The sequence below is a fragment of the Python bivittatus genome, unplaced genomic scaffold (genome assembly GCF_059951505.1).
Source record: "Python bivittatus isolate LINGU-HERP-01145 unplaced genomic scaffold, Pbiv_v1 ctg000350_np1212, whole genome shotgun sequence".
Taxonomy (NCBI): Eukaryota; Metazoa; Chordata; class Lepidosauria; order Squamata; family Pythonidae; genus Python; species Python bivittatus.
The window spans coordinates 28163627-28176860 of record NW_028277074.1 but is presented as its reverse complement, the minus strand read 5'-3'; the positions used below and the strand labels follow the sequence as shown (position 1 = coordinate 28176860).

Here is a 13234-nt window from a genome sequence, read left to right as displayed (position 1 = left end):
TTTTTCTTAAACAGAAATCCCAAGCCTTTACTTTAGTTCAGATATTTCTGTTCCAAAATATATTATTCTTGAATTGCTAGGTTTATGCTGGGTGCATCTGGGCCTGCATGCAAGAAAATTACTAGGAATGTGACACAATTACATTCGAAGGCACAATCTGCAGAGCAAAAATTATATATTTATGTGATAAAAATAGAGTTTTAAACAATTAGCATTTAAATCCTGGAATATATAGATACAGATATAGGCCTTGAATTTTGTCTATGTAAGTAGATGGATCTTCTGTGTATATAGTTGCAATAAAGCAAGTAATCTAGCTGTGTCCTCTCTGTGTGCTTTCTAAATTCTGGGTTAAGTGACTAGACAGTCTAGATTTACTACCATGTCTGGCATGAAGCCTAACAATAAAAATCAGGCACATTAAATTAAAAAAATGAATTAACTATCAAAAGTTAGCATGTATGAAAATATATAATTTTGTACATTTTTCAAAATACTTGTGAAGACTGTTATAGGAAACAACTCATTAATTTTTGCCTACTCTTCATATTATGGATATTAATCAAGGGTGATGATGTATGTAATTGTTTATTTCTAGTCCAGCATTTTGCTTGAACTTTGGCTATATTCTTAAACAAGCTATTTGATGGAACAAGTTTTTAATTAGAAATGTAGCTGTTGTTCATGGATGAAGAAATCTTTAATCATTGCTCCAACAATTTCAAGAACACTTTTTTTCCAGAAAGGCATTTAGAAATGGGACATAAAAATAATAAAATGTTGTTCCATTTCACCTGAATAGAAACATAGTGTTATTACCATTTTTAAAATAAAACAGCTCTGTTGAGAAATTTAAAAGACTTTTATAACTACCGATGCAAAAATATTCTGCAATTTAAGGTTAGAAATATCTAGAATTCATTACTTATTTAATAAAGCATAAACTCAGTAAATTTTCACTGCTACAACACTCATTGTTCTCTGCTACGCATCCATATTTACAGTGTATTTTCTGAGAGTTATAGCAACCCAATAGGCTATACATCTAAATAATGTAGCACTGCCCCACTTTTTCTCATGTTTTTCTGTTACTATGATACCAATTTGATATTTTCAAAAACATTTATATAGATTTACATCATCTCCTGGAAATCTAACCTGAGGTAAAAATAATAGAATGAAAATATGCCAGAATTTTTGAACATAAATCATCAGAGAATAGGAAACGGCATGTAAGTTGTGTGTACTCGTTATGTTTTGCTACATGGGCTTCAAGCATTAATGCATCAAATAATTAAACAAAATTAATAGCATCTGTAGCTGACAGATACATATAAGTGGAATAATCAAATCCAAGATTATCAATTGCTATTGATTTTTTTTTTTTAATCTTAAAACTATCACAATAGCCCGTAACGTAAAAATTACAGGACCTGAACAGAATGTCATATACTAGTAGAACTGTTAGATTAAAAACCCAGATTCAATTTTTTTTTTCCAATCAATGAAGTTCACTGGTGAGCTTTTATCAATCACTGTCTCTTAGCTTAACCTTCCTCAGAGGTCTGTCATGAACATAATATAAGAGCAAAAAGAACTATGTATATTGCGCCAAATTCTTTGAAGGATTAGTGAAATAAAAATAAAACATAAATTCAAATTTATTTTATTCCAGACCAGAATAAAGTAATGTTTAAAATTATAGGATTATAAATCCTCCCAGACATATGAAGAGCATGACCAAGGTAACTAAAACGATTTAAATTTACAGCACTGAACATAAAATTTTCAAGGAGTAAAAACTAGGAAGAAGTACCAAGTACTGAGCCAGTTATGATTACTATTACCATTAAAAATATATTAGATGATTTACTAATCATCACAATATAATAAAGACAATATAAAGACAATATAATAAATATTATTATGTTATGTAGAAAGAACAAAAATGAAACTAGTAAAATATTATTTTATGCTAATAGGTTATAATTATTAGACTGCTGAACAAGGTTATTGAAAGATTAAAGGTCAATAGCACAATGATATAAATCTACATTTTGTTTGGTATATTTATTAGCAATGGTCAGTTTTTGACAAAGTTTAGAAGCTGCATTGAAAACTTTAGCAACACAGCAATTCAAGCCTTAGCAATACAAAATTGTACAGTAAGATTATAGTCTGAAAGAAGTAAAAGACTTAAAACTGATGAGTATGGTCAGGCAGTCTTGTAAATATTGTGCAGGCGAGTGTCTCCATAATGTAAAGAATAACATCTTTGATAGTTTTAGTATGCCCAGACTCACATAGATACAGGCATTCAAGAAAAGGGCCCAGCACCATAGAGTAGCTGCACCAGCATGCAAAATATAGGAAATAACCAACTTGCTTATCTGATTGTATTTGCTCTTTCATCTAGTTACAATATTCTCAAGCAGTTTTAAAATTCTTTAATTCTTACAGTTACTGGCATTTGAGGAAAAGTATATTAGCTAAAATAAAATGCTATAAATAATTTTATTTGTAAGCAATCACCAAAAGATCATCATGCAGAAATGAGTTTGGCCCTCGTGAGGAACTGCACTTATCCTAAAACCATAAGATCTTAATCTTCACTGCTTTAAGTAAAAAAAGAAAAAAGAAAAAGAGAAGGAGGAGAAGAATAGAATAGAATAGAATAGAATAGAATAGAATAGAATAGAATAGAATAGAATAGAATAGAATAGAATAGAATAGAATTTTATTGTCATTCCACTATACACTATATACCAAGTGCATAATAAAATGAAATTCCATTGCAGTTGGCTCACAATTACAATCATATATTAAATGCAATTGAGATACCATAGTTATTCTATACACATTTGACATTGAACATTCAAACATCTAATAGCCTGGGGGACAAAGCTATTTCCCAGTCTGGCTGTTCTACATCGGATACAGTGGAACCTCTTCCCAAAGGGTAACAAAGAAAACAGGACATGATGAGGATGGGAGGCATCACTGATGATCTTTTGAGCTCTAGATAAACGGCACACATATGCTAGGTCTTGGATGAGAGGCAGAGAGATCCCAATTATCTTCTCTGCTGCCCTTACTACCCTCTGCACAGACTTTCTGTCTGAGGCACTACAGTCTCCATACCAGATGGAAATACAGTTAGTGAGTACACTCTTTATAATGCCTCTATAGAAAGTAAGGAAAATGGAAGATGAGAGATGTACTTTCCTCATCCAGCACAAAAAGCGCAAATGTTGCTATGCTCGTTTTACCAAAAATAGGGTATTAAGGGACCAGGTCAGACTATTCATTAACTGCACCCCAAGGAATCTAATGCTACTGACTGACTCCACAGCTGTGTTATTAATAAAAAGTGGAGTGTGACTATACCGGCTCTTCCTGAAATCTATAATAATCTCCTGAGAAGAGAAGAGAAGAGAAGAGAAGAGAAGAGAAGAGAAGAGAAGAGAAGAGAAGAGAAGAGAAGAGAAGAGAAGAAGGCAAAGAAAAAAAAGTGTACAACCTCCACATCATACTCATACAGCAAAGAAACAACAATTTCCCATAATATCTGGCCAAAGGTTTTACTCAAAGACAACATCTAACATTCAGGGAAACATGACAACTTCTAGTATGTAGGTAAAAACAGCAATCTCAAGGTATGTTTCAGGAGAGTCACCTAATATTTTTGAAATAATAATAACAACAACCACAATAACAATGTTACTTTCATTAAAAGGTCTTACTATGCTCTCACAGAAGAGTCAAGAAAGTGACATGCCAAGAGCCTACCTCCCTGAATAACTGACTTGTGTTGCTAGCATTCACCTAGCTGCTTCAGCAGTACGCACTTGCACCTGGAGGACAATATAGCTTAATGCAAAACTACAGTTGGCTTTCACAGCCACTATATAAAGAGTTTTCTTGTCCACACTTCATGTCGGGTACCATTCATTTTAAATGTATTATAGCACTGAAAATTGCACAAAAGATTTTTGTAAAGCATATTAAAAAGAAAACAAATTTACAGATAGCTCAATCCAATTTCATTCCCAAAAGTTTTGGGGTAGGAGGATACTTTCAGGAAGCATTTGCAGTATGAAAAGCATTGCCAAAGTTAGTCAGAATATGAGTAGAGCAACCCGTGTCTAATTTTTACAATTTCACCATCCCTCTGAAGATGCACATTCCAATTCTTCTTGAATATCTCCCAATTTCTATAAGAGGTTTTTTTATGGAATGCAGAAGAGGTCTTACAACATAAACAGTAAAAAAAAATCACTTAATTTTTAGATACAATCTATGATTCTTACATATTTAAAATATGAAATACAAAAAATGCATTACTTTGATCAGTGATGACTGTTCGAGCCTCTTGATTGCTGGTTTTATTTTTCAGATTCTGAGCTGCTGTTATTAATTCTTCCAGCTGTGGGCGCCTTTGTTCCAGATCTTGTAATGTTGTCTGAAATAAATAAATATAAATATATTTGATATTTCTATTATTATTTCTATTTCTATTCTTATTATTAGGATACTTTAGGATAATTAAAACTGTAAAAACAATAAAGGTGATCCAATCCTAACAAAATAATCAATAACACAATTCAAATATAATCCATAAACAATATATTTTGAAAGTGTATGTTACAGTTTATGACGGATGTTTGTGTGTGTGTGTGTGTGTGTGTGTGTGTGAGAGTGACATGAGGTATCACTTCTGTCTTAGCAGTGGTTGAGCAGAATGGTATATTTAATAGCAGTCACTTCTGTTACTTTCAGTGGAGAAAAGCAAAGTATAGAAAATGTGTGCAATCACATACGCCTATAGACAACGGGCATCGTTATTCTCTCCCACGAGGAATATATTATGTAAGGAATTAAATTTATTCGGGATAAATTGACACTACTTTAAGTTAAGAGATCAAAATGCCAACATTGTTGTTATACAATGTTTCTGACCATATTTCACAAACAAATGTGACCAGCTTGTGCAAAATGTTATGGAAAGAGACACTTACATAAAACAAGGCAGTATGAAAAACCAGTCACACTACATATCCTAGCAAGCTGGTCAGCTCCTACTGTACTCTGCATTTAACTTCTTTCAAATACAGTACCAAATCAGACCCTTTCTTAAATTAGGATAAAGGTGGGGATCATCAACAGTTGCCAGACTTTGCAGTAGCATTCAATCCCTTCTTTCAAATAAAAATTAAAAACTAACCATAACACTTTAATGAATAAAAACATAAAATACAGATAAATATTAAATTTATTACAAGTAAATACTAGTATTATTAAAATATGTTATGCAACCTTATTAGTCATGCAAAATTCTCCTTTGTGTTATCTTCATCTATTTTATAAACATAGTTTACTAGGCCACCATGGTATGTATACAATTATTTATCTCTATTTATTCACAAGAACAATCACGTCTATGAATTTACTATAAATGCATTCAGCTTATATATGACTGGGTTCATAAATCATTATCCCACAATTCCTTTAGCCATAGATTGCTGAAAAACCACAGTTTGCTGAGGTATGATATGTTAATCCAAATCAAGCAAACCAAATTATGGCTTAGCACAAGGTGTGAATCTAGTCACAAAAAAGGGGGGAAAGAGATGTTGATGTTTTTATGGTGTAATACAATTTCATCTTCGTTTGGTAAACAAAAATAAGGAAATGAAATAATTAGGATGCTATGGAAACCTAATATGGGTTTCTTTATAACTGTCAGCTAAGTACTTATAAGATTAGTGTGATCTATATAATACTTTAGTTTTTGTTACCTTTATAGCTAATTTTAAAGGAATTCCTTTTGTTTGGATCAATCTCATGTTTTTAATCTATACATTTAAATAAAGGGGATTTGGAAAATACTAGGATAATAAAAGGATATGTTCCAAAGAAATTATCTTTGAGGAGGTTTTGCTACTAGCCTAATACATTTTACATATTTTTGGATAGTAACTATTCAAGGAAAAAGCAATTTTCAGGTTCTTAAATTTTATAGATTCTTTACATAAAAGTGTGGTTGAAATATGGAACAAACTGTTAAAGCCAGCAACTGAATGTGAATAAAGAATATAATCTCAAAAAAGTGAACAGTTTCAGACATGAAGTACAAAAAGTATTTAGTTGTATGTTAAAAAACAAAACCAATTAAATAATTGATGTATTCTTAAATCTAGAGGAAAATTTGGGTAGCAAATACTTAATTCAGGCCTATATAACAAGACTCTACATCATCTGCATTCATCAAAACATAAATGCTCTTCTCACCAGGGCAAATGTTATCAGTTTCAATTAAGATACTTTCAAGATCATTCAATATAAACTAAACAAAGTAAGGGCTAGATTAACTAGATATGAGAATATCTTCAATCAGCTACCATACAATATTTGATTTAAAAAGGTATTGTGGCACAGGATCTCATCACTTAAAAATAAATTTCATTACTAGCTTAATATCATTATATGAGAATTGTCCAGTGGTTTGAGGTCTATTTATTTTCTGCGAGTCAGAAATCTGTACTCTATCCATGCCTTTCCAGATTAGCCATATGTGGTAAAGTAAGAGGTGGATTTTCCTGTGCATAGAATTAAGAGAATAAAATGTAAAGCCTTCTAGTCCAGGTCTTCTGTAGCAGAACTGTAGGAAAAGAAAATAGACACTGGAGGAAAAACCTGCCCCTGTTTTATTTTGTCAGCATCTATGTTTCAAAAAATTATCTTCAAGTAAGAATTATCATGAATTGAGGAAAGTCAATCAGCAGGATCTATCAGATTAAATATTTCTGTCTCATCACTTAAAAAATAATTTCATTACTAGCTATCATTATATGAGAATTGTCCAGTGGTTTGAGGTCTATTTATTTTCTGCGAGTCAGAAATCTGTACTCTATCCATGCCTTTCCAGATTAGCCATATGTGGTAAAGTAAGAGGTGGATTTTCCTGAATGCTATGGACATAAAATTCATGAGACTATTTTTGCAAGCTAGCAGTGTCCTTCTCCAAAGGGGAGATTATTATGGTACAAGTTTGAATGTATAGTTTTCTTCATAGCACTAACTTTCCCATAATTCTCTGGAAGCAGATACAGGTGATCTTTTGGAACCCAGTTCACTGGATCAAGTTTCAGCCACTATAAACAGTCTAGCTTTCAGCTGATTGAGTCTACCCAACAAATTCTACTACACTTTATATGGAAATTCATCAATCTTCTAATCATGTTTTTCTTAGCTGCATTTTATCAATATATTCTCCTTCCTTGCTTAAGCATTCATATAGGCTAGCCTGTCTGGTGAATTTGGCACTGTTTGAGGATATTTTAACACCCAAATTAGCAGGAAACAAGGGCATTTCTATAAAATCTTTGAACACTCACATTGATAAAATACAATTGCAATTTGGGGATCCTCCTGGATTTAGATTTACTGCTGGTGTAATGGCTGTGGCCCCACCTGGAACAGGAAGCCCTGACAATGGTGACTCATCTCATCACTATGTGATTAGATTACTGCACTGCTCTTTTAATGGAGCTGATTTTGAAGACCACTTGAAAACTTCAGTTGGTGCAAATTGTTGTTGGCAAGTGACAATCTCTGTAGGCACATAACACTATGCTGCAGGCACTGCACTGGCTTCCAGTAAGTTTTCAGGTGCAATTCAAAGTGTTGGCTTTAATTTATACAATTCTGTAAGATTGGTTCCAGAATACCTTCAAGAGTGCCTATTTCATGTGCAATTGATCTGCCCTGTATGGTCCTCATGGGAAAAGTTACTGGCAGTCATTCATTTTTGGAAGATGATGGGACCAAGTTACCTGAAGCATGTTTCCACTAAGGATCCCTGTCCTTTGAAACTCATACTTCCCAAAGCCTCCTCTTTCTGACCCCCAACTTGATGACTTTGATGATGGCTAATTAAAACAAAGTCTGAGAGACTTGAAAGATTGAGGAAATTAGATGCACTTGGTTCAATTATTTATTATGGATATTTTTATTTGTCTTATTTTGTTTTTATGTTTAAACAGTTAGTTCCCAGGTTAAGGACGTTACAGATGACCCATAGTTAAGACCAGAGCCTACTGTAGGAAAATTTGAGTTAAATATACAATGATTTGAGTTAAATACACAATGGTTCAAGTTCATTACACAATACTACTTATACAGTATTACACAATAATACTGTTCCAGCTTAAATACAAATTTGATGTAAGGACAGACCTTGGGAATGGAACTCATTCTTAAACTGGGAGCTACTGTACTGTAAATTGCAAGGAGTCCTATATAATTACGGAGATATACAAAAATAAATTAGACTGGAAACAAGTGTTGTGCCACCTTCCTCTTTTCTCCCATGTGCTCATAAGACTTCACATTTTTCTTGCATTATTTTCTTGTCTTATTTGAACCATAAAGGCCAGTATTATAGCTGAAACTGAATTCACATCACACTCTCTACTCTTCACTGTTATTTGTCTTTAGAGGGGAGATATTAAATGATTATGAAGCTATGAAACAAACAAATGAGTGAGCAGAGTTGAGAAAAAGGAGAGTGGAATACACTATTATAATAAAATGAAAAGATAAAAATCAAGATAATTAAAAGTATCTTCAGGATAGAACAGAAAAAAATCAGAACATTAAAGCTTTTCCCTTGATATTAGAAAACAGTCATACTTTGGATTAAGAAAAACTTTAAAATGTTAGTGACATTATTATGATAATGCATAGTATTATTTATAATAATAATTTATAATAATACACAGAAAATTATACCTTTATAGATACAGTAATCAGAGAAAGTCAGGAAAGATACTAAGCTGATTTTCAAAGATATAAAACAGAGTTTACAGCAATTAATTTTAGATATGATCCTTTCTGTTTTACATATTGCACCCAGTGCAATTATTTATCAAGTGGGAACAGGCATTAATCAGCAAAATATATCAAACAGCATTTCTGATTATGTTTGTGACATATTTTAAAAATAATTTCATAGTAGCTGACATCAGGGAAAGATTAACATGTAAGCTTTACAAAACTGGATTATTTATAACTTTGTATACATTTTTATAAAAGTATAAATAAGCTCTTCTTTTTCTTTCCTGTGCAAATAATTTGCTTTTCTCTTCTTGCCAGCATAATAATTAGGTCATCTGTCTTTTCACCTTACATGGGAAGATATTCTAGCTTTATTAATCAGTTTCTAGTTGGACTTTTAGAAATAATCTTATTTCCCAAAAAAAAAAATCATTTTCTCCTACTTAAGTTAGATTTTTTTGCAATACATTTATGCAAGCAATGTATTCTTTCAGAGACTTAAATATTACATAATAACTACATGATGAATGCCATGCACTTTCTTATTTTCACAAATATTATATAACAGATCCATAAAATAATAAAAGTGAAAAATGTGGAAAAATCAGAAAAATCTAAGGTTTTTCTTAGTATTGTTTGTTTATTTATTTATTTATTTATTTATTTATTTATTCGGCTTGTATGCCGCCCAACTCCCCCATGGGTGACTCTGGGCGGCTCACAATAAAAAGAAGAAATACAATTCTCTCCAAGATGGCTAAAAACTATAAATAATTTAAAAACATATTAAAAATACCGTAAAAAACCTCCTCTAATTTTGGCCAGATGCTGGGGGGGGGGGGGCAACCCAATACTGTTAATAAGTATTGTAAGTTACCATATAAAAGGTCATAGCAATATCCACATTTGTATTCTGTCATCTATATATTGGACAGTATTAGATAGAAATGCCACTCCATTTGGTAAAAATATAAAATTAAATTAAGTATGTTAATTTAATTTAATACATGAAAAGTATTCACAGAATCCTCCATGAGGTGGCTTATCAGTGACAACAGACCAGCATGCACTTAGAATCCCATATACTCCCATATCCTTTAAACAAGAGCTAACTTTTTAGACTAACATAATTAAAATCCAGTCCAGTCCCAGGTAGGAAGAACCGAACCAGAAACCAAGCGATTAGAAAGACTAAACATAGCACCTATAAATAGGCATCCTTTACCAACCATAAGCCTAGAAATTAAGTCTTTAAGCTTAAGAGCTCTAACTATAATCTGTTAGAAGCTCCTTGCAAACTCTAACTCACAAGCAGAACTTTATAGATAAATAAGCAGAATTTTACATATAAATAATTTTGTTTTTCTGGCCTTTATCTGGGCTGACATAGAGGGCTAATTGCTTCTCACAAGTACATTTGTACTTAGACAACTAAAAAAAAAGTCTATGCATGTGCACTTGCACACACACTGACATGCAATGTTATCCTTAACAGAAAGGGGAGTGGAAGTCATAGCAACTTAATCAGGGTAATATTTGGGGAAATTTAATTATCGAAATCTTTATGATAAATTTAAAATATGACTAAAATAGTCATAATTTTCATAGCTCTGAATTGAAACATTTAATCTTCTGTTCTTTTGTTCTACAGATGTATAAATAGAGAAAACAATGTCAAATATTTTAAACTGAATGTTTTACATGAGAAGGAACTAATGACAGTGCTGCATAACAAAAAGAACAAACAAACAAAACCAAAAGCCAAAACACAAAACAAAGCACCAAATGACAAAAAATTGCTAGACTGTTAGGAAATATACCCCATAAAGTTACGCTCATGCAAACTTGTAGCTTTTATATTGAACAAGGTTAGATGTGGAAAACGAGTAATTCTTTTTAGGCAATCGATTACTATTACTATTATTATTTATAGTAGATATATATAGCTTTCTATATTTTTCTGTTTACAAAGGTAAGTAGTAATTAAAAGTATTTGCTGACAAAACACTTCTGTTGATGGGATGCTCTTTTTGAAAATGGGGATTGAGAATCTTTTTAATAGTGGGTTTATACATTTTTAGAAAAAAATATTCCAACATACAAAGGCAAAGAATGATTTGCATGCATCATTTACTGTACAACTTATATACTGATTTTTAAGATATGTCATGGAATCCAAACATAAGAAAAATTGGTTCACTAGAAACAACATATAGTTCAATTTTTTATCTATACTCTTAACATTTTGCAAGCATTTAAAAACTAGTATGAGAAAAGACAAATAATCAAATCCGATTTGTATTTAAAACAGGTTTGCTGAAAAATACGAATGCAAAAGATTTTAACATTTTTTTTACATTTATAGATATGTATTTGCAGCTGTTTGTGTTAATACATAAAAAATCAGTATCTATATATTTTACATACCTTTTGTTTCATGATCATGTCATTGATTTCATCAACATCACCCACAGTAACTATCTGAGATTTTATCATTCGATCCAATAGAGAAAGCCACTCATTGAGATCTGCCCATGCCTTATTGAAATCAGCCAGGGCTGGTACCTCCAGAAGCAAAGATGATGGCATTTCTTGTTTGGAGATGGTCGTTTCCGTGGTTACTAGAGTTTCTGTAACCACAGTAACAGTTTGGTTAGGAAGTTACTGAAAAGGGGAAAATACAATAATATAATTCTTGTAATGGTAATTATTTTAGCATTATTATTTATTTATTTGAAGTGTCCTCAACTTTTTTGTTTTGTTTTAATAATTAATGTGCATTTATGTGTATTTAGGCATAGTGATAGCCCTGCAAAATGTCTCTTTTCTGGAAAGGAGGGATTAATTTCCAGATGAAACAATCGAGTTATTCTATTTCTCCGTAGCCTTCTGACTTCCTTATACTTGTATTTTTTTAATGCCATATCACCTTGGGAAAGATTAGCTAGCTTCTGATGTTTCAATACCCTCTAGCATTGTTTCCATGATGATCTGGTACAGAAAGATGAACAGATTCAAAAGGGTCTGAGAAGAGACTAAGAACTCCACTGGTTTCCCTAAGAGCAGCTGTTTAGGTTTATTTTAAAGTATAAATGTAAATCCAACCTTTACATTTATCAGAAATTTCTCTATCCCCATTTCATTATATGAGAAGTTTTTGTTTCACTTTACACTCCACAAACTGCAGGCCCCAACAAATTTATTTATTTATTTATTTATCATATTTATATATTATTCCTAATACAAAACATTTCTGGCCATGATTTCAATATGAATAACTTTCTAGCTAGGAAAATGAGGAACATCAATGTTTCCTAAAAACAAAACAAAACAAAACCCTAACAACACTATCACATAAAAAGTAAATCTCCTAAATCTGAAACATATTGCATGGCCCTTTTATGGGAATCTGAAACTAAGGTTATAAGCCATTTCTAAATGTCTAAAGGTAGTGGGTACTGTATATACTACTGTATATGCTACATATTCATAGGTATTTTATGCCAGCCAAACAGTATCACACTATTTTATACCATATTAAATTAGTTAGAAATAGCTGCTTTTTACTACACTATAAGGCAGGCTAGAACTTTAATTACAATCTTTTTGCATAAGGCTGGGAAATCATGAGCTGCTTCATCTTTTTAAAGCTAAAAAAACACTAATTTTTTTTCAACTTGGGTTCTTTAACATTTTTGCACTTACTAATGTACATATTTTAATATTATTATTTGTTATGGGCCTTGTTTATTATAGTTTATTGGGCCTATTATTGCAATTTTATAATGACTACAATATGTTATAGCATTATTCCTGTCTTTATCCTACACTTTTACTATGCTTAGTTGTAGGTACATTATAAGTAAAATTACTACTACTACTACTTTTAAAACAGACATAAAAATATGTTTGTTTTTTAAGTTGAGCATTTAATTATCATATTTCTTATCTATGTTTTCAGTTAGAAATGATGGCTACAGGCATATTTCCATTTAAAAATTAGAGATTCAACAAAGTGACTTACAAAATGATGACTAAACAGAGCATAAAGAAACAAAAATTAGCTTATCTCAACACCGAATGAGAGACAAAGTGAAACAAGAACTTCAACTATCACAGCTTGGAATCTATACACATATCTAGTCTTGAAATATGCAAAGTATGCATGTCATTGCATATAACAATTGCTCTCATAGCACAGCAGGATAATGTAGGTGAAGTTCTCTAAAGGCTGGTGGAGAAAAAAAATAGAACATTGACATTTATTGCTCAATTGGGCACTGGAATGTTCCTGAATGAAGAATGTGTGAATAAATGTGTGAAATTCCTAACCTTATTCCTTTATATCGCCAGCAGGAAGAACTTCCTGCTGAGCCAAGTGAACCCCTCGGCTAAA

At 31.8% G+C, this 13234-nt stretch overlaps 1 protein-coding gene across 18 annotated transcripts in view; it reads right to left on the bottom strand.

The window, feature by feature from the left end:
• The window catches only part of DMD (dystrophin), an 886326-nt gene that overhangs the window by 228922 nt on the left and 644170 nt on the right, over positions 1–13234 (bottom strand). For all 18 annotated transcript variants that reach the window (XM_088144802.1, XM_088144803.1, XM_088144790.1 and 15 more), the window contains 2 exons: positions 11266–11468; positions 4345–4462 (listed from right to left, as the gene is read on the bottom strand). In XM_088144802.1, the coding sequence (XP_088000928.1) occupies positions 4345–4462; positions 11266–11468 (321 nt within the window). The remainder of the gene's footprint in view (positions 1–4344; positions 4463–11265; positions 11469–13234) is intronic.